The following is a 24,976-nucleotide window of genomic DNA, read 5'->3' as shown; positions in this document are numbered from 1 at the left end:
TTCATTATCGACAAGTCACGACCCAGTCTGTTTGTTGTGATCAATCACCTTCTAGACTTTTCCATTAGCCTTGTATTCACCTTTTTTCAGTTCTGATGACATCACATAGGCTATGCACACCCCGGGATGACGACTGCTCCACTGTGCCAAATGAATCCTGCAGCGTGACCTGCTTTGAGCACTGCTCTGATAAATAACTGCGCGGAAGTGCTCTTAGCGACACTGTTTGCAGCGGGCGACAGACAAGAGTTCAATCAATGAAACATAGACAGACTAACAAGATTTCCTCTCATTGTCCCGCTGTCATTTTACAACACAGAAATGTTGAGGCTGTCAAATGTACTTTGGGAACATCACAAGCCTGGGATTAGTCTGCTGATTTGTTTAATGCTTTTCAATAGACACTGCCAAGAGGCGCCAGTAAAGCAGTAAACAATACTATTCTTTTTGGTGTAAGGATTAAAGACCGGATAGATTTGACACAACTCTCAGAAAAAAAATAAATTCATTAACGGAAGTTATCTTTGTCTTTGTTGTTTGAAAAAGATGTCTTTCTGTCTTTTTCTCAAGCTGCTGCCCCTCCCCTGAAGTCTCTTGGTGCATCCCAGGGAAGGCCTGCCTCACTCTCTGAAAACTGCTGATCTAACCAGAGTCTGAGGATACGAACGCGGACAGTTCCATCACCGTAGCTGAGGTATCTAGGGTAGTCAAAACGCTCCGTAGTGGCAAAGCTCTGGGGGTGGATGACTTTCGCCCTGAATTCCTCAAGGGTCTGGATGTTGAGGGCTGTCTTGGCTGACACGTCTCTTCAACATTGCGTGGAAGTCGGGAACAGTACCTCTGGATTGGCAGACCAGGGTGGTGGTCCCCCTTTTCAAGGAGGCTGACCGGAGGGTGTGTTCAAACTATAGGGGGATCACACTCCTCAGCGGTTTGCAGCTGAGTGTGAAGCGTATGGGTTGAGACTCAGCACCTCCAAATCCAAGGCCATGGTTCTCAGTTGGAAAAAGGTGGATTGCCCCCTCCGGATTGGGAATCTCGTCTACAACGAGTATCCGGCTCATCCCTAATCGCAATGTTACAAAACCCATAATTTGACCACATCCAGTCAAATTAGTGCTTGGAAAATTAAGTACAACTTCAAAGCCTCATGGACTGGAGCTATAGGACAAGATAAAAGGTATATCGGATATTAATTTACATGAATATCTATATGCAGACAAAATTTCATTAAAATTGAATTGTGCGAAATATGTTTTTTTTTGCCTGGAAATATTACATGTTGCGTTTGCATAGTGGTTAGTGTGGGGTGAAAACGAATACTCAGCGTGCTGCTGCACGGCAGTGTGAGGCATATATATGTAAAATATGACACTTGATTTTTTTTTCGATGAGCAAAAAATGTAAATGCCTACTCTGTTGACTTTTAAAACAGATTTTAACAGTCTAAGTTATTAGCTAAATTATATATTTTGTAGTACGGTTGTACTTGCCAAGGTCCGTGGATCGATCACAGCTTTTGTCTTCACTAAATAAATAATAAATAAATAAAATGCAGTTCTCAATGCAGTCTAGTGTAGCTAATCCTGCAACTCAAGTCACAACAACATTTTCGAAGTAAAAAACAAAGAGCAAAATGCAAATAAATGCAGTCAAGTGGCTCAAGAAGCTCACAACATAAATAATTTTTTAAAAAACTAATTAAGTAAGCAATATGTCGACAGACAACGGCAATAACACCGGAGTAGATGCGAGCGTCTTCGTCACATACACATGAACGCACAGGTGACAGTCTGCAGGAATACGGCGGGAGAAAGTGATAACGGTAAGCATTTCGTGGGATCTGATTTTTTTGAGACGGCATTTTTGTGATGCAAATGTATTAATCGTTTGAACGCATATTGTTTTGAGAAGCCCAACTCTTTACTTAATTGTCCCCAGCAACGAAGTGGAACTATGTTCTTCATCACGGAAATCTTACCAGAACTGGACTTAGGAGAACAAGTGGGGGGTAAGTCACTGTTATTGGACTACAGTGCTGATGGGGATGTCATACAACTTCATGTCAAATAATCTAAACTATACCTTTAATGACCATTAGCCCTACATACTGTAGTGTCACATAGTACACATCATGCACGTGTGTTGCTTTTCCACGCGTGGATGTCTAATTCAGGGGCCGTCTTAAAACTAACATTGGCAGTTTGGAGGCGGGACCCACTGGAAGCACAGAGCTCCCTGTGATTGGTTGCTTTCCAGGAACCTCGCCCCCATGACCTCTTCTATCAACTGATTGACTGCTAGCTACCTATTCCATCATTTAACTAGAGGAGTAGGAGTGGGGTAAGTGCGTTTATCATAAATATATTATAAATGTAATGGCTACAGTGATGTGTATGTGGTGGAACAGAATAGTCTACAAGTCCATAGCATCTGACACAGGCTCTGAAATGAAAGTAATGTACACAGTGTTAACATTTACTAACATTTGAGCTAAGCTAATGCTAACAGAACACTGCTAGAAGAAATTCACAATCAAAATGTAAATAAATGATAGCATAATGATTTTTCTTTTTAACCAGCATTGTGTATGGAAAACTGCTTTGCTGGAGTTGCCAATGGCAGCACTTCAAGATATCCAAGCAATGATATATAAAAATGTGAACACGTTTGTTTGGAGTTTTTGCTTAAATGTACATGTGCATGGCTCAGATCAAGGGTACCCAAGTGTTACATTTAAAATTTTAAACTCGTGGATAGACCTTGGTAATGTTATCAACACAAACTTCAAACATTGCAAAACACACACACCCAACATACCAGAGCTCGAGACATCTTCCATTTCCCACAGCAACCCTCCGTAGTTCACTCTTTCTTAAATGTAAAGTACATAACTCGGTGTCCACTCGGTGTTAGACTTTTGTTCAAGAGTTGAGTAATTATTCCATGAATATATACCATTGTAATCATCATGGGGTTTGTTTTTCCATGGAATTATGTTCTTCAAAATTTTCATCAGCAGGCGGACACGAAGGTTATGTACTTTTCACTAATGATTACACAACAGTTATTTTTTTTTTTACACTGAGAATATTTGAATAAGACACATTAGAAACCAATTTCAGACATCATTCTTTAATTCTAAGTAGAAATCATGACAAAATTATCAGAGAAAATATTGTTAATTTCACAACAAAAGTAGACATGCTTTACATGTAACATTTCAATGTCCAAATATAGACACTTTTTTAGAACATAGCCGTGCTAGCGCAAAATAAAAACATGAACAGGCTTAATTTATAGTTTGGTAAGCTTCCTCACTCAATAAACGTCAGAGTGATAGGGATAATACACATTGTTAGAACAACAATTTCAAATACTACTCAAGTGAAGTTGAAGACAGCAAAGGGTACCCTTGATCTGAGCCATGCACACATGATATTTTTATAGGGCATTTTAAGACACAACCTAATGTCCAGGCTCATCTTCAAATTTGAGTCAGCTCTTCTAAGAATGCCTCATAAACCCAATAAAGCAGCCAGAGAATCTTCAGGCAAAACCTTTAAATGTTCTCAGTTATTTCTTCCCATCACACAGTTAAATATGGAAACTCAAAATATTATGTCCTGTGACTAGCTGGCCCCTGTCCAGAGTGTACCCTGCGTAAGGCCCAAGGTTACTGGGATAAGATCCATCCACCTGCAATCCCTAATGGGAATAAACTGTAGAAGGTGAATGAATGAATAATTATTATGTACAGTTTTGTTCTAATATCAGGATATTGAAGGGCCAGATGTTAACTAGGAGGTTGCTGCGGAGTACAGACCTGATGCCAAAGGTTTAAATGTGGTCCCAGAATTTGACCGTCCCTTAAATGAAGAGCAGCACACCAGAATAACTTCTTATTCAAAGTGTAGGATATTCAGATATGAAGGAGGTTTATCTGATGGTCAGAGAATATGAAAATTCTACATTGTCTGCTCCACTAGAAGTAAAAACAAAAAAATAAAGGATTTACAGTAAGTATGGTGGCTTTGATTCTTTCATTATGAAATTACAATACAAAATATTTATATATCACAAAACTGATTGGTTTGAACATTTCACAAAAAATAAGTTTTAACAACACAGGAATATTGTGTTTCTGCAACACAAATGTTGCAAAAGACTCTGGCGTACCACAAGACGAAGCTCAGGTATCACCAGTGGTACCTGTTCCCATGGGTATCACTGCATGAGGGTCTACTGAAATCATACCCTCCACAGACTACCTACCAATGTCATAAATATAGCACATGCATTCAGAATTGGGAGGCACATAGTGTTGTGGTCCATACCGGGGCATGCAGTCATGCTCAAAAGTAACAACGATTTTAACAGAGTTATACATCCACATGTAGAAAGGCACCACACGCATGTGATGTGTACTATGTGCAGGGGTGGACCTACTATTAAGGCAAAGTAGGCAAAGTCGGCTCCCAGCCAGTAGCGGGCCCCCAACCAGCTGCCCCCACCCCAACCAGCACGGGCCAGGGCCACCACAGCCAGCAGCACCCCCCAACTATATTAATGCATAATTATGTTAGCATACTAAACAAACAAAAAAGAAAGCCATCTGAAAGCTAAATTCATATTATCTGCCCCCTCTCCTCCACACTGCAATGGACTGTTCCATGATGACGGTGGTAATGTGCCTTTGTGAGAAGCTAAGTGTGAAGCTACTTAAAATGAAGCGAACTTATCAGAGCGGATCCGAGAAGAGGAAACGGCGAGAGGACGCCAAAAAAAAATAAAAAAATATATTGCCTTATTATCAAAGGTCCCAAGATTCTTTACGGTGTCAGTAAAAAAAAAATGTCAACGAGCCGGTGTTGAATAAAATATGGACCCCTATAAAATTTGTACCCCTGCCGGTTTTGCGCATGCGCTAAAATCACCGGTACATATTTTATGCTTTTATGTATGCATCAGGCGCTAACTACCCCGCACTGTGAGCCGAGTTCCAGTCCGTTGCAGGTAGATGCTGACTTTGGTGCTGTGACACCTCATCTATGGGTGAAGTACAGTGAGAAGTTACAGCAACAAGTAGGACTTCATTTCTTTGACATTTATGCAGTGAAAAACATGGACGACAGTGTGGATGGACTTCAGCAAGATAAAGAGCATCCACGTTATGTTAATGAAAAACCTCCATTTGACTTCTCTCCCATGGAAGGCATGGAAATGGGGAGAAAGCAATAGTTTGCAAAGACGACTTGACAGAGAGGCATAAACAATTATTTAGACATACATATTTTGAAGCACTCTGCACTTTAGCTGGATTCATGTCTCTCTGACACGCACATGAACACCCCCTCTGTCTTTGAACACAAACTGCCCCTGTTTCTGTCTCTATCTCACACACATAAAGATAAGTCATCTTTGCAAACAATTGATTTCTCCCCATTTCCATGCCTTCCTCCTGACACTCTGTGACTGTTGGCATACATTGCTTAGGAATTACCTTTGTTTACATTGAAATTGTTCATCTTCACCCTCAATACATACACACACTCTTTCTCTCTGAAACACACACACACACATGCACACATCTGTTGTGATGACGTCTGGGTTGTTTTTGTTCAAAAATAAATATCTGGCATTTTCACATACACTGGTTTTATATCTGAAACTTGATTCCCTCATTAATTAATTTAATGCAAGGTTGTAAAGTATATTGGTAGGGGCCTTTGAGGCTGCCTTTCCTGCTTTTTTGTGTTAAAAGAACAGATGAAGAGGGCCCCTGGCTATGTTCGCCTCAGGCCCCAAAATTGCTACATCCGCCACTGACTATGTGGCATTATGTAGAGCTCGTAGTCATTAAATCTGTGCATGTGGGACGTACAAAGTGCACATGCAGAGTATTCCACTCACATGTGAATTTAAACAATCTGCTCGTGGATTATTTGTCTTGTCTGGTCACATTTCTGATGCCATGTGCATGTCTTACAACAGTGTTGGACGAAGAATATTCAAAAGACAGTTTCAATGGGGAGGACAAGCAGTGTTTCTTCTTAAAACTTCATTTCCAACTACTGGACTGGCACGCATCTTACAGTGTTTCTCACCTTGTGTGCCATCACAATGAACACAGGACATGACACACTCACAGCGCTAGCTCACACAAATGTCTCTAAAAGCACAAAGTTGAGAACACGATGTTGAAGGCAATTATCACATGCACTACCGGTTGTAAAATTGCATCTGTTTTTTCTTTTTGTGCATTACTCTCGTGTGCTTAAACCGAAAACGCACATTTACCGCCATTTTCTGGTTTGATTCAGCTCTTACGGCAACATGTTCATTTAACAGGACCGGAGGGCTGCTGTGCACTTCCAGCACATAAATAATGGCAGAGTGTCTGAAATCACCTAATCATGTTTACTCTGCTGTAATGCATGTCAGTGGATTTAAACACCAGCTCATGTTTGAGGTTTTCACTTTTAAGATGAAGTAAACAGCCAAAATGAGGTTGCTTATGACCAAGCCAACGAGATAATCAACAACTCTCTGCTTAACTTTGTTTTTCTGTGTCATATGTTGTTATGCCATCAAATCAATGTACGGTTTTATTGTCTTGACCTAATCTTGTGAGGTTATCTACAGCAAACATTGCAATTTTAAACAAATATGTTCATCCATGTCACATCATCGTGGGCTGTTTTTATACTGGTCCTGTAAAGGTTATAAACCCAAGCCATTGGTTGTAACATGAGCGGTGTCCTCCCATAGTTTGGGAGGTTACAAACATAGGCAGCCTCTCAATGGGGCTTGAAAGAAGCCATCTGCTCCTGTTTATGGTTCATTAACCTCGCTGCCCTGGAAAAACAGGCTGCCCCCACAGCAACAGGTACAGCAGGCCTGAGCCTAGGCCCAATATCACGCCAATAATTGTTTTTGTTTTTTTAAAGACGACCGTCGCCTTGACGTTTACCATAAACAGCTGCACAAGTCTTACCTTCCCAGAAGCCCATATGCATACTGTGAATCTGCCAGCAGTAATGTGATCTCGCCCCTGTGCATGCATAGCACACACTCCTCCAACGCCTGCGCACACATTACAGCAGCGTGTTACTGCACAGGTAAACTTGTAGCCTAAGAACAAGTACTACTATGTCGGTAGCTGCAAAGATAGATCGCTATCTAGCTAGGTCGCTAACTGATAGATAAACAGACAGGTGGGTACTGTGTGTAGCTAACTAGTTAAATAGCTAAAATAGCTAGCTCAGTAATTAACTAATAACTAATTAGCTTGACAGCTAACACATAGATAGATGGATAGATACATAGATAAAAAGGTAGTTAGGTAGCTAGCAGGGTGGTAGCTAACTAACTAGCTTGGTAGGTAGGTAGGTTCTTAGGTTGTAAGGATACCTGAGAAAATATGTAGCTTATTAGCTTGGTAGCTGACTCATAGATCAATAGACAGATCAATAATGGTGGATAGGTCAGTACTAGGTAATTTGGTTTTTAACAAGGGTAGTAATTAACTAGCTAGTTTTAGTAGGTTCTTAGGTTGTAAGGGTACCTAAAAAGGTCATAACTAGCTTGGTGGGTAAATAGCTAGTTAGGTTAATTTGGTTGGTAGGGAGGATAAGGTAGGCAGGTAAATATAGGATGACCATATTTTGATTACCAAAAACCAGGACACTTGGCTCGGCAAAGAGATACTCAAATAATACTTAAAGTTTGCTCAAAGATGCTTTATAATTTCAACACATTTAATGTATGCCTCCTCTGTATGGGAAGAAAATTGCTATATTACAAAAAACTATCTATAAACAATTACACAAATTTCAAAGAAAAAAAACGTTCAAAAAACGTCACGAAAATGATTCCAAAACAGAGGACATGTGTCTGTTAACTTTTGGAATTAAGCCAATATTTACAATATTTACCAGTACAAACGCCAGTAGATTAACTCATATCTGTGCAGATGTTTTCATTATTCTTTGGCTTTTTGCATTTTTTGGCAACACTAAATCAAAAAGACGCCCACACGCAACCTCTCAAGGATTACGTCGCATGCAGCAGATTGCCCTCGTACTGGTCAATTTAAGGGCCCAATGAAAACCTGGACATGTTCATCACTTTCTTAAAAAAAAAACGGACGGCCAGGACAGGACGTGAAAACAGGACATGGCCTGGGAAATCAGGACGTTTGGTCACCCTGGATAACTGTGTAGGTACATACCTCTTTTGACAGATACTGAATACAGTATAGCTAGCTAGATAGTTAAACAGGTAGCTACTGTAATTTGTTAGGTCGTTAGCAATGATGTTAGCTCACTACCTAACTCGTTTGACAGTAGATACAACCGATACATTTTTAGTGCAATGCAGAGTGCAGAAGGTCAGTGAACATGAAAAATTATTCAGTTCACACATAATAATCTTCAGGTAAACACTTCAGGTAAGCACTTGAAGTGAAAGCCAGGCCTAGTTTCTTTCAAGGAAGTGAGGGTTTCCCGCAATAACAAATGTTTCAAAGTGTTACCTGGAAACATTCAAAGCAACAGTAGTCCTTTGTAGGGCAAGGAATGATATTTGGTTAGTCAAACCCCATGGCAGCATGGAAAAAACATTCTTCCTCTGGAATACCAGTAACTCTATTAGCGCTAATGGTGATGTACCTGAATGTAACTTTGTCCACCAAGATGGCTGACCTTTGGGCATATTTTCCCACTATTTAACATACCACAGTGCAGAAATATCAACATGTAACCTCTGTGATGTAAATCAAAGCTCTCTGTAGTCATTACCTGGCTCACATCTCCTTCTCCAATAACAAACACCAACTTGCAGTCCTTCTCCACCACAGTGCGGTCCTCCAGGACACCCTGCATCTTCACAGTGACCTCCTGGCCCCAGGTGGGACTCTGGGCATCAGCGGTTGCGGGCTCCAGCACCTTCTTCCTCAACAGTCGGTCCTCTAAAGTACATGCAGGTAAAGAAAGAAGGTCAATCAGTCAGTAAGATGTTTTTTGTGTGGAAACAGTCTTTTTGGGTTCCATCAATGCATGCTGGCAGAGCATGATAGCGATTAAGTTGAACATAAAATTGTCATAACTCTATTCCAGAAGTTCAGCTTTCTCCTTCAAATTGTATATGGTGAGTTTTTGTTCCTGTCCGCAACCAACAGTACATACATCAATGTTACAGTGAGGACCCCTACTAAAATATAATTGTCAAACTGAACACAGCTGTACATTTTCATGTAATCCGCCTTTCCCAGCTTTCTGCAGCTACAGGACATGCCAACACAGTAATACTGTAGGGTCTCCTACCTGTTATGTCCTGCCAGTCTTCTTTCACAAACAGCTCTTCAAAGGAGGTCATGGTCCACTCCTCCAGGGCATATTCTGGAAAGAGACTCTCTACTGAGCTGTCCCTCTCCAGCACATCATCCTCCATGGATGGATCTTGGAATCGCACCATCTTCCAGCTGTTTGTCTTCTTCAGCTTCCTGTGCTCTTGGCATCTTGGCGCCCCCGTGCCTTCTCCTTTAGGATCAGTGGAGCATGTGGTCTCAGTGTTCTTACTGTCTCCTTCATCATCCTCCTTGTTGCTGGTACACAGCTCCTCACATCCCTCATCAGGACCACAGGGCAGCACACTATGTCCGACCACGTCTGCGAGCTCGAGTGTGGCGTCTTTCACCCGAAGGTCCACCACCTTGTGCTCCTCACAATGCTCTGGTTCCATTTCCCCTTTCAGAGAGCGGTGGACACCATCTGCTCTCCAAAATTAGTTGACCCTCACAGGTGTAAGTCAGGTTGTCACTCTGCGCTGAAATGCCTACACCCTTCCAAAAGCACTAGAATATTCCCATGATGTAATATTCACAAAAAATACACGCAGCGTTTTATTAATTCCAGATGCATCCCAAAATCCTGGCGTCATCTGCATCTTTTTTTCTGCAGTCTGCAGTCAGAATGCACTTTGACCTCCTCTCTCCCTTGCTGGCGTCCACTACATCCTCTAGTTATGCTGCAAAGACACACATACAGTACAAAAAAAGGATCAATGCAAAGAAACGGTACAGCACGACAAAACACTCTCGGGCAGCAGGCTTGCGCTAATCTACGGGATTAGAAGAAAAAAAAACTAATCTGCCAGAACGTCTGTAAGCTTCTTAATGACTGCCCCATAATACTGTTTCCATGAATGCATTCGACCAATAAGATGTCAGAGAACATAAACTAATTTGCTTTTGATTTTTTTTTTTTTTACATGCAGTGTGTTTACGACATGGATGTGACGGCTGAACGCACAATTCATCATAGGTTTGTGTGTTACGGTTATAAGAAAAGCTGCTCACCATTAGAGTGAAGTAATGATTGCACAGGAAATGATGTAGCCTTGCACATACTGTACTTTCTGTCATAAAAAATGTTTCACCAGTGGGAGTTTGTTCAAAATCAGCTATGACGATGACGCTAGACAGAATTTCAAGAAACATTGTGAGTTTGCACACACAAAAATAATTGGTCCCATTAAAACGTACATTATTACAAAAAATGAACATGTTGTCATTGGTGTTACTTTTAAATCGTTCCCTCAGTCAGGCACTTGTGCACATAGTGTTCTCAGGGAAGGAACAGTCTGAGGAAAAAAGCGGCCCTGTCTGCTTTTTATGTGGTCAAAACTGGGCAGAACAACCTTAAAGGCATAGTAATGTACAACTAGCAAATAAATACTCAAGTATTGACTGTGTGGCGGCTGCATAATGCTATCAGGAATTCAAATAAAGTTCTTGCTAGACTGCACTAAATCCAGGAAAATATATCACATTTTATGAGTCACAATGAGAGCCAATAACATCCACCCATCCATTTTCTATGCCGTTTCTCCTCATTAGGGTCGCGGGGTATGCTGGAGCCTATCCCAGCTGACTTCGGGCGACAGGCGGCGTACACCCTGGACTGGTCGCCAGCCAATCGCAGGGAACATACTGTATAGACAAACAACCATTCACACTCACATTCATACCTATGGACAATTTAGAGTCACCAATTAACCTAACATGCATGTTTTTGGAATGGGGGAGGAAACCGGAGTACCCGGAGAAAACCCACGCACGCACTGGGAGAACATGCAAACTCCACAAACAAGCAAACTCGGCCCAATGGAGAATCGTACCCAGGTCTTCCCAATCTCCAGACTGTGACTGTGTGGCGAACATGCTAACCAGACCACCGTGCGGCCCCGAGCCAATAACAAAGCTTTACAAAATAATAATTTAACAATATGTTTAATATAGTGGGAGTAGTTTTCAGTGGTGTACAGCTGTTTCTAATATTTAGGTTATTGTTTAACCCAGGTGTAGGGAACCTATGGCTTTTGATGACTGCATCTGGCTCTCTGGCAGTTCTTAATACGATAAAATTGATTTCATTTTTTTCCGCTGACATTTTAAAGTAAAACATGACAGAAATCACAGTGTTAAAATTAATGTTCAAAACATAACACATTCTTTTACATTTTTAACCAGCCATGCATTTTCGACCGCAATGCTGGTGGCCAGAGCCAGTGCCAGCTGTCCTTACAATATTTTCCGGGTTAGACACAAAACTTGATTATTACTTGATAATGTGGAAGCCTACCTGCGTCATTGAGAGGTCAACAAGTAAACTTCCCTTCTTTTATCAAATAGTCAGCTAGATAATTCTGCAGCGCCAACCCTTTTGACGAAGAAGATGGCGAAAATAAAGAAAGATACGGAGTATGGTGCAAAACCATGCAGCACCAGAAGTTGCATTAATGGTAAGAAGTATTTTATTAAACATACAATGTTATTAAAAAGAATAAAGTTAGTTGTATTCAATGTTAAAAAATATTATATGGCTCTCACAGAAAAATATGTGGCTTTCATGGCTCACTTAGCCAAAAAGGTTCCCAACCCCTGGTTTAACCGATATTTACTTATATTAATTTGATGAAGACAGTTGCATTTACAATTGTGTTGTACTTTTACATTCATTTGTTAAAGGGATAGTTCAGATTTTTTGGCATGAAGTTGTATGACATCCCCATCAGCAGTGCAGTGCATCAACAGCGACCCAGCCCCCCTCCCCTTCCTCCAAAAAATCAGACCTCAAAAATCGCTCAGCATTATATTTGTCTCCCGCCGTATCCCTGCGCACTGCCTTCTATGCATTCTTGGGTATGTGATGAAGACACTTGCATCTTCGTCAAGAAATCCAAACTATCCCTTTAAAATGATTTTTCCCATGAAATGATGACTTTTTCTCTTCATTTTACAACTTCATTCACATAGCTTAAGTCCTTGTAATGCTAACACATTATTTTAGTTGTTTTACAACTTTGTTCTTGTAACATTACAACCTTATTCTTGTAGTTTTATGATTTTCTTCCTGTAACTTAACACATTTCTTTTAATTTTATGGCTTTAATTTTTTTTTCCTTATAGGTTTACAACTTTATTGTACTTTCTTCTCATAATATTCGTCTGTGTAGGCTCTCAGTCGTACAGGAGTTGTCCATCGAGGAAAAGGCTTCTTGAGACGTCATCTGTACTTCTGTGAAGAAGGTGTCGGACGTTTCGCTCCTCATCCGAAGAGCTTCGTCAGTTCGCTGACGAAGCTCTTCGCTGACGAAGCTCTTCGGATGAGGAGCGAAACGTCCGACACCTTCTTCACAGAAGTACAGATGACGTCTCAAGAAGCCTTTTCCTCGTTCTCATAATATTATTGATATTGAGCAACTTATTGTAGTAGTTTTACAACTTTTTTCTTGTCACTTTCTTGTCACAACTTTCTGACTTTGGTAATTACAGTTACTTGTTTTTTTCTTTTTGGCTCTACTACGGCGTCATACTTTGGAATTTCTAATTTATGTCAGCATGCATTAATACAATGTAATTTTATTACAGGGACTGTTTGCAACGGTTACGAGGCTGCTTGGGGTGGTGCTAATGTTAAAACATGCTTCAAGCCTTATATCCCATTTAAACATGTAAGCCACGCCCCACGTAACACACACACACACACATGCCTATTATCTTGGTTGTCAGCTAATGATAGTGGTTTGGCAAAGTTTACCTACTAACATCAGCTATCATATTGTAACAACAGAATGGTGTGTTTGTGCATGAGCTGCGGACATGTACAAGTTTATGAGACAGTCGTAACTGACAGCCATGAACAGCAGACATTTTGTTATTCAAGTGCCCGGCTATGTTGAAATTGTAATTGTGAAAGACATAGACATTTGTTTTGTTCAATCAGTTCTTTTAAACCACTATTGGTAATATTCAGTGCATGCTAGCCGGTAGTGGTTTTCTTATATTTTGTAGTTTTAAAAAAGTCCCATGAAGGCTTGGTGCTGTCTGTCTTTCTGCTTGTGTGTGTTTGTGTGCGTGTGTGTGTTAGTGTTTACAAAGAACAAACCCCTGCACAAAAAAAACACAATCTAGTCTGCAGCTAGGAAGAGCAAAATAGATGAAAAGACCTAATGTATGTAGTCTAGGACGTGCTAGGCTCAACAGGGCGTGTGTGAGCTGGAAAACGAAAGTTAAAAAAAGGTTGTCGCTGTACTAAAGGTGCGTGCGTGCCTCTGTGCATGATCGTGTGTGAGCCTGGCCCCGCCTCCCGTGTCGTGACGTCACATGGTAGGATGTCGCCAGCAGGCTTCAGTTGTAGAAATGGCAGCCCTGAGACAGGAGCGTCGCTACGGGCTCTCCTGCGGCAAAATCAACAAAAACACCCCCAGCAGAACTCTTTATCACGTCAAACTCACTGACACCGCCATCCGGACTCTCGAAGCCTTCCAGAACCTCAAGGTAAGACAAGTCAGCTGCTTGACATGTTTTTTTCCTCTTTTTTTTTTTTTTTTTTTTTAAATCGCTTCCCAAAGTCCAGGAACTGTAAAATTCCTGCCAGGAAGTAATTTTCTTCCTATAGTGACAGAGAGAAAATTAAAACTACATTAGTGAAAATGTCCTGGGAGAAAAGAGTGCTCAGTTTTTTTCCCCTGATAAATAAACGGGCGCCTGGCTTATTTTGGATCATAGCAGAGCACTCAATACTTTGACGAACGTAGGGATTTGATCAGATTCTCTCATAAACCATCAAAACAATTTGTTTTCAGCAGAAAGAAAAGCCGATCTAATTTGGAATTGTGCTTGTTTACCAAGGAATAATCCCGCCCCCTCACCAACCCCCTAAAAAGTTGCCATATGACAAGAGGTTTATGTCCTAAATGTCTTTACCTAAATGAGTGGTGGATACATGTCAGTCATGAGGAATATTTTTGTACATTACCAAACAAGGGAATATTACTTTATTGCCTCCATAAACACTGATGTATTGTAGTCTGCCAACATATAGTAGTGCATGCTAATACAGTCAGGAATGTAAAGTATTTTTTGTGATGTTCCTTTAGGGTTAACATTTGTACAGTATTTATATTTTAAAAGTCTGTTTTAACAATGTGTATGGAAAGCGGGAATGGGATGTGGCGATGGCTGCTCTCTGGGTGGCACTTGTAGCTGGGATCTAGTGTGTATTATTGTTTGTCTTTTTGCCCTTCTCACCAATGGAAGTGTGCCCAGCTCACTGGGACTCACTGGGCTGTGAAGCACAAAGCTCTAAACTAAACAGTGCCTTTCCAAAAAAAAGTTTGCCAAGTCCCTGAACAGAGTAGAGAAAATACATTTAAATGTGTGCCCACAAAGGAGACAAGTGTATTATTTTATGCAAATTACCCTAATTAGATCTCCATTAAAGCATGTGTAAAACATGCACAACTAATTGATTAATCAATAGCGTGTAAATAATGCATTAAAACTCAATAGTGGAGCTGAAAATGACCACAACATTGAAGTGTACAGCTGTTTACTGTTTCAGGCTGTGCAATAATGCACTCACTTGGTAATATTTTACATTATTCTGTCAGTTTATGGACACTGTTTTGTTTCGTTAATTTTAAATGTAGATTTTTGTTAAATAATGCAACTTAGCACATCCCCAAATTCACTTAAAACTAAAAAAATTAACTAAACACATTCTTTGAATCATGTAGAAATAAACATGTTTTTAATATATTTATAAGTTTATATATAATTATTTTAAATTGTATTTTATTATTTGTATATTTATTATTTACAGCATTTTCTATCCGATCTTTAATAAGGTTCTTTATTCCCTTGTAGTAAACCTTAAGCTAATTTTATAACAATTAAGACGTTTCTTATGGGTCCTTGTATTTTTATTCCATGCAATATCGAGCTGAATGGCAGGGAAGAAAATCAGAACAATGCTCCCCAACAGGGAGGACATTTCCCCCAAACCATTAATAATAAATTAAAAGCCCTGTCAATCACTGGCACAGCTGTACTTCACAGATAATAGCCTCATCCTATTAACCATCTATCATGCTGCCTCAAAGGCAAAGTACATTTTTTTTTAAATTTTTGTAATATTTCTTAATCAGTAGGGGGCAAGGGGAAAATATTAGTTGGCTTATGGCAGATCCACTTGTAAAAAAAAAATAGAAGCCTTTTAATGAAATATAATTGGTTTCAGAAGGAGGTTTTTCTGTCCTCGGGGATCCACCGTGGCCCTTATTCTCTTAATCATTTAGTGAAGAAATCAGCTGCAACCGCTCGCTGCTTCTCCTCCCACCCCCTCCCCCCGCAAACAACTGACACGAGCAAAGTTTTCTGTAGACTGATTAATCACACGCATTCCTGGCAAGATTAGGCCCACAAACCCTCGGATTGGATGCAGAGATTTGACACGTTGGGAGTCGGGAGGTCAGTGCTTGAATGGGAAATTGGCAAATTGTTAGCCACATTTTTTGGCATTTACCGCAAAGGAAGGTTTACTCATCACGCATCATCAGACGGCTTCAGAAATGCAACATTGGCAGGTTTACAAGAAAGGGTGGGATAAAATTTGATGATATGTCATGATAATTCCTCTTTTTTTTAATTCTTATATTCTCATTTCAACAGCAGGTGCCGTAGCCTATCCCTAAACTATCTTGTCTTGTCATCAAAGTAGAGCTTGAGCCACACACAAAACCAGTTCTGAGATGCAAATGGTGACATTTTGATGTTATTGTGTAGTCCTCAACGATGCTATGTTTTCATAGTAACTTCATTTTTGTTAGTTAGTTAGCAGTACAAGCAAAAAGTACAACTTAGTAGTGCATTAGTGCATGGACTAGTAATTTAAAGGAAAACTGCACTTTGGAGTTTTGCCCATCATCCACAATCCTTGTGTGAAACATGAACACACGTCATTCTCTTTTCTGTGCATTCTAAATATATGAAAACAGGCAAAAAGAGGCAGCTAAAATGCACATAATGGGACACAACTATTCTGCTTCTGAAGCCTTCTGAAAAAACCTCCAAAAACAGTCAGCAAACGCTCCATTCACATAACGTGACCTGCATATTAACCTAGCTACAGTGACATTGTTATTATCGTTGTTAAGAATGAAGAACTACTTTATTGGTGTAGTGACACCTTGCCAGACCAAACTAGCTAGCGACTAGCTTCACTACACACTTGCTCAGAGCGCCGTGCTCACAACGCATCGGGCCACTACCGAAAGGTAACACTACATATTGGAGCTGCTGCCACTGCTACTGTGTTTTTGTTTTTGAATTTGGAAAAGCTAACGCTAGGTTCCGGTAATGCTTAAAACGACCAAATTACGGCAACATACTGTAAGTATTACATGTTATCATGAATGTACCTGTTACTACGTGGTCACAGCATGAGTATAAAATGATAAAACGTTGTTGGAGGTTTTTCGAGCTGTTTTAATAGCGGGCTTAGTACGCAGAATAGGTGTGTCCCATTACCTGCATTAATTAGCTGACACTTTTGATCTGTTTTTATAGCTTCGCACAGAAAGAGAAAAACGTGCGTTCATGTCTTGCATAAGGATTGTGGATGGTGGGCAAAATTCCAAAAAAAGTGCAGTTTTCCTTTAACAAACAGTATTTTGATGGGATTCTTGCAATGTTTTCTCATTGCAGGGTTTTTCAACCATTGGCAGCAGGTCACACAACATTGGTGCCACCCACTATGGGTTGTGCTCAAAATGCATTGGAAAACATGCTACCAACTGTTGACAAATCACTCATGGGCAATTAGTTGCCAAGTCCCGCCTGTCCCTCTGCAAAGACGTTTTGCTTGATGGCGGCCATGTTTATCAACCAATCTTGCTCAGATTTCACAGACATGTGTAGGCCTGTCACAAAATTGATAAATCGATTAATCGAACGATTTAATAAAACTTCGCTCATTTTTGCCGGCCTCGATAAATTGACATGCACATGCATTTGTTTTTGTATACCTCGTCTCTCTTTCAGGCTGGATGACAAGAGGGTTCACTTTGCAGCTGTCTGTGCGCATTGGTGCTACAGTGGAATGAACGGAAAGAGTGAACCCTCCTGTCGTCTCCTCCCCTATTTTTCCCTGTACGTGTAGGTGGGGCTACCTTGGCTAGCAGCAAATTAGCCTCGTGAGCCAGCATACATACATACATACAGTACATAGTTTAACAATATGCTGCATAACTGTGTGTGTGTGTGCTTTTTATTGGAGGTTTTTTTTCTTAACAGAGACAGAGTGTATTTTATTTTCATTGAGGTTTTTTTTGTTTGTTTAATTTTGTATATTGTTTGTTTAATTTATTTTAAAACGCTTGACATTCCAATTACAATGTTAAAAACTGTTTCAAAATTAAAATTTATTGGTGTTGATACGATGTACTCTCATTATTATGAAAAAATGTTGTCAATAATACCTATTAGCAACAATAATTTGCAGGACCATTATTGACCAGCAGAGTTTGTTATCCTGACCTAGACTTGTGCTTGTCAGTCCCTTAAAAATTTCGTGGCGATTCGGCTAAACACCCTAAAGTGACAGTGGGTGTTTGCAGAACGTATTAGGTGTGTGAGAAATTTCAAGTCAATCCAACTTATGTTGTGACAGTGCTACCATGTGGTGTATTTCTAAAAAAAAAAAAATAAAATATATATATATATATATATATATATATATATATATATATATATCACAGGCAACACAGTATGTGTAGTAAATGTTTCACACATTTTTATGTTGTTCACTCAGTCTGCCCTCAGTCTCCTATTGGATCAAATTTTTCTCCTTACCGCAATTTACTACTATATGTCAAGGAGTAAATACAAGAGCTTGTCCTTTTCGTCCATTGTTGTTAGTTAGCTTTTTTTAGTTACGTCTACTCAAGAATAGAGTCGAGCTTGTACTATGGAGAGGAAAAGACGCAGTAGTCATCTATGAAATAACAGTAAACTGGCCAGACTGCAGAGACAATGACATTCTGAGTATTGTAACATTGTTGCCAGTGGCAAAGTATCATAAGCTGTCGCCTAGATCACTAAATCAGTGACTTCTTCTCTTTTGTAGGCATCACTATCCAATCAGCCATCTATTTGCTTCAAGGGGAGCCAGGGGGTAAGTCCAATTGCATACACTCTCTCATGCATCAGAAATTGAATTCACAAATTACTTCTGGTCATGTTTGCGATTATCTAAAACGTGAACTCACTGCTTTAAGTGCTAGGGGGATGTTATTTCTTCAAGCATTCAGTGACAAATATCTTGCAAGAGGACATTCCTATGAAGGAGCAGCAAAAAAGAAAGATCCTCCCAGAGCGCTGTCTGGCTGGCTGCTTCACATTTACCTCACACTCGTCCACTTCTAAAAGAAGTCCCCCTAATCCCTGCAAGAGCCGATTGCCTGGACGAAAGTGACTTTGCTGTGTACACAAATACTGGCCGTGTGTGCTCCCACAGGCCCATAGACAGGGTATACTATACCCCCAGGCTGCTCGCCAGGTTACTGGGTCAGGCCTGCAACTGGGGAAGCTTTGTTCAGGGAGGGGGGTATAGAAGCGGCGAACCCCAGGGAGCCCCATGCCTTCATGCCTGTTGTATGTGTGCAGACATGAAAGCTCTGACTTACAGTAATTGCACAAGAGCGACGGAATTCTTCTCTGGAAGCATGCAAAAAAATATCCAAACACCTAAAAATACATGTACACATAAAATGAGTAGCTAATTAGCATATGGTGCTTCCAGTATAAAGTATGTTAAGAGAGAACATGTAAAGTGTGCTTTAATCATTGAATAGGATTTGGTGATTATATCTCAACTGGCGCATTATATATTCAAATTGCTTTGAGAAATTCAAGCTCTAGACTCTCCCCTCCCTTTGACGACACTCCCTGAGCTAGGCTATTGGGCATTAATGAGAGAGCGGAATCCATTGGTGGTGGGGAGGCCAGATTAAGCCGTTAGTGTGGGGGGAGGTTGTTGGTGAACATGGTAGTCGGGCATACAACACAGCAAGAGGATAAGCAGTATCTGTGTCTGCAGGTTGGAGGCTTGGCAAGACTTCATCCTAAATGACTATTTACTTGTATCCAGCTTTTCCAGAAATGTTCAATAGATCATGAGGAGCACATGAAAAGTTCCTGACTGACTGATTTGCCGCTTGTGATCTTTGTCCTCGGAACTCCTTGTCACGTTTCCCTTTAAAAAGGAGCACATCCAGGGCCCACCAAAAACCAAAGGATTTCTTCAAATCATTGTTTTGGCATCTATCCAGGGCCTTGTGGTATCAGGGGCCCGGGTGCCTATGGAGAAATAGCATGCTGAGGTTTTTTGGTAGGCCTTATTCTGTGACTGACCCTGCGGCGTTTAGCCTGATTATTGTAAAGTGTACACCACACTTGTGATCAGGCAATTAAATCATCACTGTTTACTACCAAACTATCGTAGTGGGCATGGCTGCTTACAAATGATTACATAAATAAAGCGTGAACTGATCAATTTCTTACATGTGGAAAGGGGGCAGAAAAAAGGTGATGCAATGAGACCAAAATGAGAGTCAAACCAGTGCAAGGAGCGCAACGTTTGAAAGTGAAATTGTGGACTTTGAAATCATCAATGGGGGATTAAGGAATATATTCAGAGCAGCTCTGCGTTCCCATAGCCAGGAATTTCACATCCCAGTGAGGATTCCCTCTCAGTGCTAGCTAGTAACACGGCTTGTTTCGCTGGAGCAACCCATATAGTGTACGAGCTTCGTAACAACTGTGACTTCAATTCGAAGTGGACGCATTTAACGGTGGCCATTAAGACTATGGCAGTGCTTCTCAAATAGCGGGGTGCACCGGTGAGGTGTCATGTGGTCATGTAGGGGTTGGGGGGCTACAAAAAACTCTGTCCCCTCGGGGTGACATGACAGAAAATAATTGAGAACCATTGGACATCTCAGCGTCACTCTCAACGCCTCAAGCCACTCCGGAGAGGTAAGAGTACCTACTGGTGCTGGTACTGTTTTGAAAAGTTAACGCTCGGTTTTAAATCATGCCTCGCCCGTGTATTGTTGAAGCTTGTGGCAATAAGCCAAAAAGTACTGACTGAGAAACAAGAACAAGCATATGAGCAGCTACGAACACACAACTGATGTGTAAAGTATTAGCCCACATTCCATGTTTTGTTTGTACAGAGCTAGATGGACTATGTGTGTATACTGTATATTATATATTCTATTCAGGCTCAAAAAGATAAGGTTCTGGTTCCTCATTTGTCCAAAGGTAGTCGGCGGCTCTCACGAAAATCTGCCATGATTACTAATAGCAATCACACACACTCTATGTTACTGTTGTTGATGGAAGTAGCGTTAGTTCCGATCAGTGGGCTCTGTGACATCATTGCGCCTAGGTAAGAAGTTCCGGTAATATTTTAAATCATCAAAATATGGCAAGATACTGTAAGTATTACATGTTATCATCAATGTAACTGTTAATGCATGATCACAGCATGTATATAAAACGATAAAATGTTGTTAGAGGTCCCATGACGTGCAGTGTTAGCCGGCGGCTCATGCTAACTCGTTTTCTCTTTTTAGAACGCACAGAAAAGGGAAAGAAATATGTGTTCATGTTTCACATAAGGATTGTGGATGATGGGCAAAATTCCAAAAAAGTGCAGTATTCCTTTAAATTAGCATCATAACTCCTCCTCTGTTGTTTGCTAACAACATCTGAGACACTTTTCACAGGTGTGTGTGTGTGTGTGTGTGTGTGTGTGTGTGTGTGAGTGAACGGAAGAAAAGCCTTTACTTGTTTGGGGAGAAGTCATTCGGTGCCACATCCTGATTTGTGGATGTAAATCCCAAGACCCAAATATAAGATGTCTTTTACAGGGAAAAATTCGTTTTATAGGGAAAAATTGTCCTGTATCGTGTCAATTAGCGAATGATAAATTTGAGTTCTGCATATATTTATAACAACATGACAGAATCTCCCTCAGTGATTTGTTGCTGTTGTATTGATTAGAAATATACTGCATGATTGCCCATATCTGACATCATTTTGTCTTTCTTTAGATCGCAAGCTACAGTAGTTGTGTCATTCATACAATTCAGTGCCATTTGTGTCCCCATCACATTAGATGTTTTATTTTGTTTAAAAAACATTCAAATTTAAATTTATACAGTGCAACCTCGTCCGCCCTGGTTAGCGTGTTTTTTTTGGTTAACGTTGTAAAAAAAATCAATACTGTATGGTGAGCTTGCAACAGGAGTGTTTAATCATTGAATTGCAGTTGTGTGTCGTTATGTTTGCAGCTGTTACTCAAAGGCACCGGCAGTCAGGCTGAGGGGAATTGAGTGGTACTCTTAGATACATGCTGACGATGACTGTGTGTGTGAATGTGCAATAACCAACATCCCCCAACCCCACCCCCACCCGCCCTCTTGATTATTGTGCCATTTCACCATCGGGGCCCTCTACCTCACACACACCACATACACACACATGCTTTGCACAGATTGTATCCCCCTCCTGCCAATTGCATCGCTTTGCTGCACACTGTAAATGAGGCTTTTGCACAGTGTGTACTGTATGCGCACATGCACTCGTCATTTTTTAACACCCCCCACCCTCCCGTCTTGAAGCTAATCAGAATAACAATTGTAGGAATGTGGTTTTAGAACTACCCTGCCGCAGCGGAATCGCAGCGAGAGGGAGAGTTGTCGCACGTGTTCTTTGAAATGGCACATGCCGATCTATTCTTCTAGAAGTGTTAAGCTAAGTCCCACTGCTTGTATGTATTTTAGGAACAATGTTCATGGGATCCCACACAGTGAAAGGAGGACCTTTTTAGTCAACCCCTCTGTCATCATTGTGGTCAAGAGGATGAACAATGACTTTTTGAGGGATGCTATGATGACTGGAGCAGTGTAAAAAAAGTTCATAATAAGTTGGTTTATAGACATTTACCACATCATAATGCTCCAAACACAGTTTACACTACGAAAATGGTAATCTAACCAACACTAAATACTTGAAGGTAAATATTAGGGGTGTTAAATAAAAAAGGATTATTAATAAAAAATCAATAGCCTAAAATGTATTGCAGTCATATTTAGTGCTGTATTTTTTTAATTGCGGTAATCTAATTTTTAATCTCTAACTTTACTGATGCTGTATCCGAGTTGCTTTTTTATAAAAATCAGTTTTTATGCTCAGGGGTCTCCAACCTTTTTTCTTATGAGAGCTACTTTTACTAAATGAGAATGGCAGAGAGCTACTCCTTTTTGTAAAATTTATTTTCATAGCTCATTTCAACCAAAACAAACTTAATAAGCTTGTTTTGCCAGAACAGTAACAAAATGTTGGTATCCACAACTCACATTTTATACAAAAACATCAACAAACAAAATAAAATGTTCATCTACATTTGTTTCTAGCGCAGTTTGCTCTCGACTTCCAGCACTGTTAGAGTTACTTGGACAAAAAGAAAGTAGAGGTGAGCTCTTTGCGTTTTATTTATATGACTGTCACCATTTCAATTGTACTTTATTTACAAAGCAGATCTCCACTCAAACTGTGAGGTCATTGTCTTTATGCTAGTTTGTGGTAATTTGTCTTTCAATAGAGGCATAATGACGAGAGTGGAAGCAAATATTCTTTGACCCTTAGGCAGCTATTGGTAGCTCCCGAGCTACTGGTTGGACACCCCTGGTTAGCCTGTTGCTAATCAATAACTTAGGTGTCTCATGCTAATGCTAATGTTGTTGTGGTTCCTTATTACGTGTGTAGACAGTATAACAAGGAACACCCAGTGATATAGGATGTGAGGATAGTGTTTAACTTACAAAGGATGTCTTGAATTGCAAGCACAATGTGTTTTGTAACATTATAAAAGCAACGTTTCTCCTCAGCTGTTGTTATTTGGAGCTGCGTTCTTGTTTTCTCATGACTCGTGTGCACGTTTGTTATGCCGGCCATACGTCGCATTTTCCTGAGACTCTTCTTACATACCGCAAAGTCCTTATCCAGCTTTGTCTCATCCATCCCTACGGTGAAAGCCAAATTGAGTGCACACTTGGAGAATTCTTACTATGTCGTGGAAAATCTATCTGTGGTGGTAGAAATTAATTAGTGGTGGACCGCTACAAATAAATGAATGTATGGGAAACACTAATTAGATTAGTCATTTGTGTAATCAATATCCAAAGAAAAACAGGTATATCCATCTTTTTTCTTTATTTTTAAAAGAAACAATACACAAAAAAGTATTTTTTCTTGTTTTTTTCTTTTGGAAGAAAAAACAATGGCGATAAACCCCCATTGTACATTGCTGGTGTGAAATATATATACTCACCAACCGCAATATCAAGAGTACCTGCACCCTGCATCGAGTGAGATAATAATGTATCAAATAATGTATCCAAAATTCTGCATTTGTATAGATAATTTGATTATCATATTGCACAATAAAATAACCCTTGTGCAAGTGTACCGAATGAAGTAACAAATGTAAAGTGTATTTTTGAATGTGAACTACCCTTACACATGTGACCAGTGACAACTGAAACACACAGAGTGTTTGTTTCCACTGTCTCCTCATTCCTGCATTACACATTACTGTGCATCATAGTGGACTTTTGGGATTTTCCCATCTCACTCAAGCTTTGCCTGCAAGTCAATCAAGTTCAAGCAAACCTTTTTTTCTCATGCTCATGCTCACAATCTGAGAATGGTTAAAGGAATGCAGACGTTTTTGCGTGGAGAGAAAAGTGTAGCGTTGTGCTCCAAGCGGTTTGTGGGATTGTAGCAAATAACAAGGTATCAAAGAGGGAAGCGTGGTATTGTCTTTGCGTCTGAGCTAGAAAAAAGAAAGAGTAGTGGAAAGGGAATTCCCAACTGCCAACATGTAAAGACAATTAGTTCAGGTTCAACTGATGGGAATACTCATACTGATGGGAAATGTGTGCTTTAATTGATTTTTTACATAAACTCTGAAAGTGAATACATTTTTTGTCTTCATCTTTGCATCACCTACAGTAAAGAGAGGGGGTGGTGGAGGATGGTAGAGTGGTTGTTGAGGTTGACAGATTAGCCCCGGCTTCTTAGAGAAAGACTGATTCTGCTTGGCATAACAAGTCAGTACCTTGGGGGATGCTCGACAGTTGCCCATCCCCATATCCCTGCACGACCGGCGCCACTGCCACCCCCACTCCTTCTTATTTTGCTTCCCTGTCTCTACCAACCCCCCCCCAGTGAATACATCCTCAAGCACTGGATCCACCACATCCAGCCAGGCTGACTGAAAGCGTGATTTAAAAACATGATTGTGATGTGGGGCTTGTACAGATGTTCTTAGTCTGAGGTCTGAAGTCAGTGAATATGATTTATTGATTTGATCCCTGTGTGTTTGTCTAAGGTGTTGTTTATGCTCAAGATGAAAATGGATAAAAACAATGCCATAGTTTTCGTGACAACAGCATAGGAAACATTAAAATGGGTCTCATTGTGGATGATTTTGAAAATGACACCATCTATGCACTGAAAATGATTGTTACATGTTCATGCATTTGTGTGTCACACGCA

The 24,976-nt window shown here is 40.3% G+C and overlaps 2 protein-coding genes across 3 annotated transcripts in view; one reads left to right on the top strand and one right to left on the bottom strand.

The window, feature by feature from the left end:
• The window catches only part of fkbp16 (FKBP prolyl isomerase 16), a 44,183-nt gene extending 34,067 nt beyond the window's left edge, over positions 1-10,116 (bottom strand). Inside the window, exons 1-3 of the mRNA XM_054775350.1 lie at positions 9,327-10,116; positions 8,802-8,971; positions 6,998-7,086 (exon numbers count right to left, since the gene is read on the bottom strand). Coding sequence (XP_054631325.1) covers positions 6,998-7,086; positions 8,802-8,971; positions 9,327-9,744 — 677 coding nt within the window. The 5' untranslated portion in view covers positions 9,745-10,116. The remainder of the gene's footprint in view (positions 1-6,997; positions 7,087-8,801; positions 8,972-9,326) is intronic.
• Positions 10,117-13,701: 3,585 nt separating this feature from the next.
• LOC129180940 (RNA polymerase II elongation factor ELL2) overlaps positions 13,702-24,976 on the top strand; it is a 44,695-nt gene continuing 33,420 nt past the window's right edge. For both annotated transcript variants that reach the window (XM_054775349.1, XM_054775347.1), the window contains exons 1-2: positions 13,702-13,843; positions 18,474-18,521. In XM_054775349.1, coding sequence (XP_054631324.1) covers positions 13,706-13,843; positions 18,474-18,521 — 186 coding nt within the window. In that variant the 5' untranslated portion in view covers positions 13,702-13,705. The remainder of the gene's footprint in view (positions 13,844-18,473; positions 18,522-24,976) is intronic.

This window comes from Dunckerocampus dactyliophorus, chromosome 5 (assembly GCF_027744805.1).
Source record: "Dunckerocampus dactyliophorus isolate RoL2022-P2 chromosome 5, RoL_Ddac_1.1, whole genome shotgun sequence".
NCBI classification, from domain to species: Eukaryota; Metazoa; Chordata; class Actinopteri; order Syngnathiformes; family Syngnathidae; genus Dunckerocampus; species Dunckerocampus dactyliophorus.
This window is presented reverse-complemented; position numbering and strand designations above follow the sequence as displayed.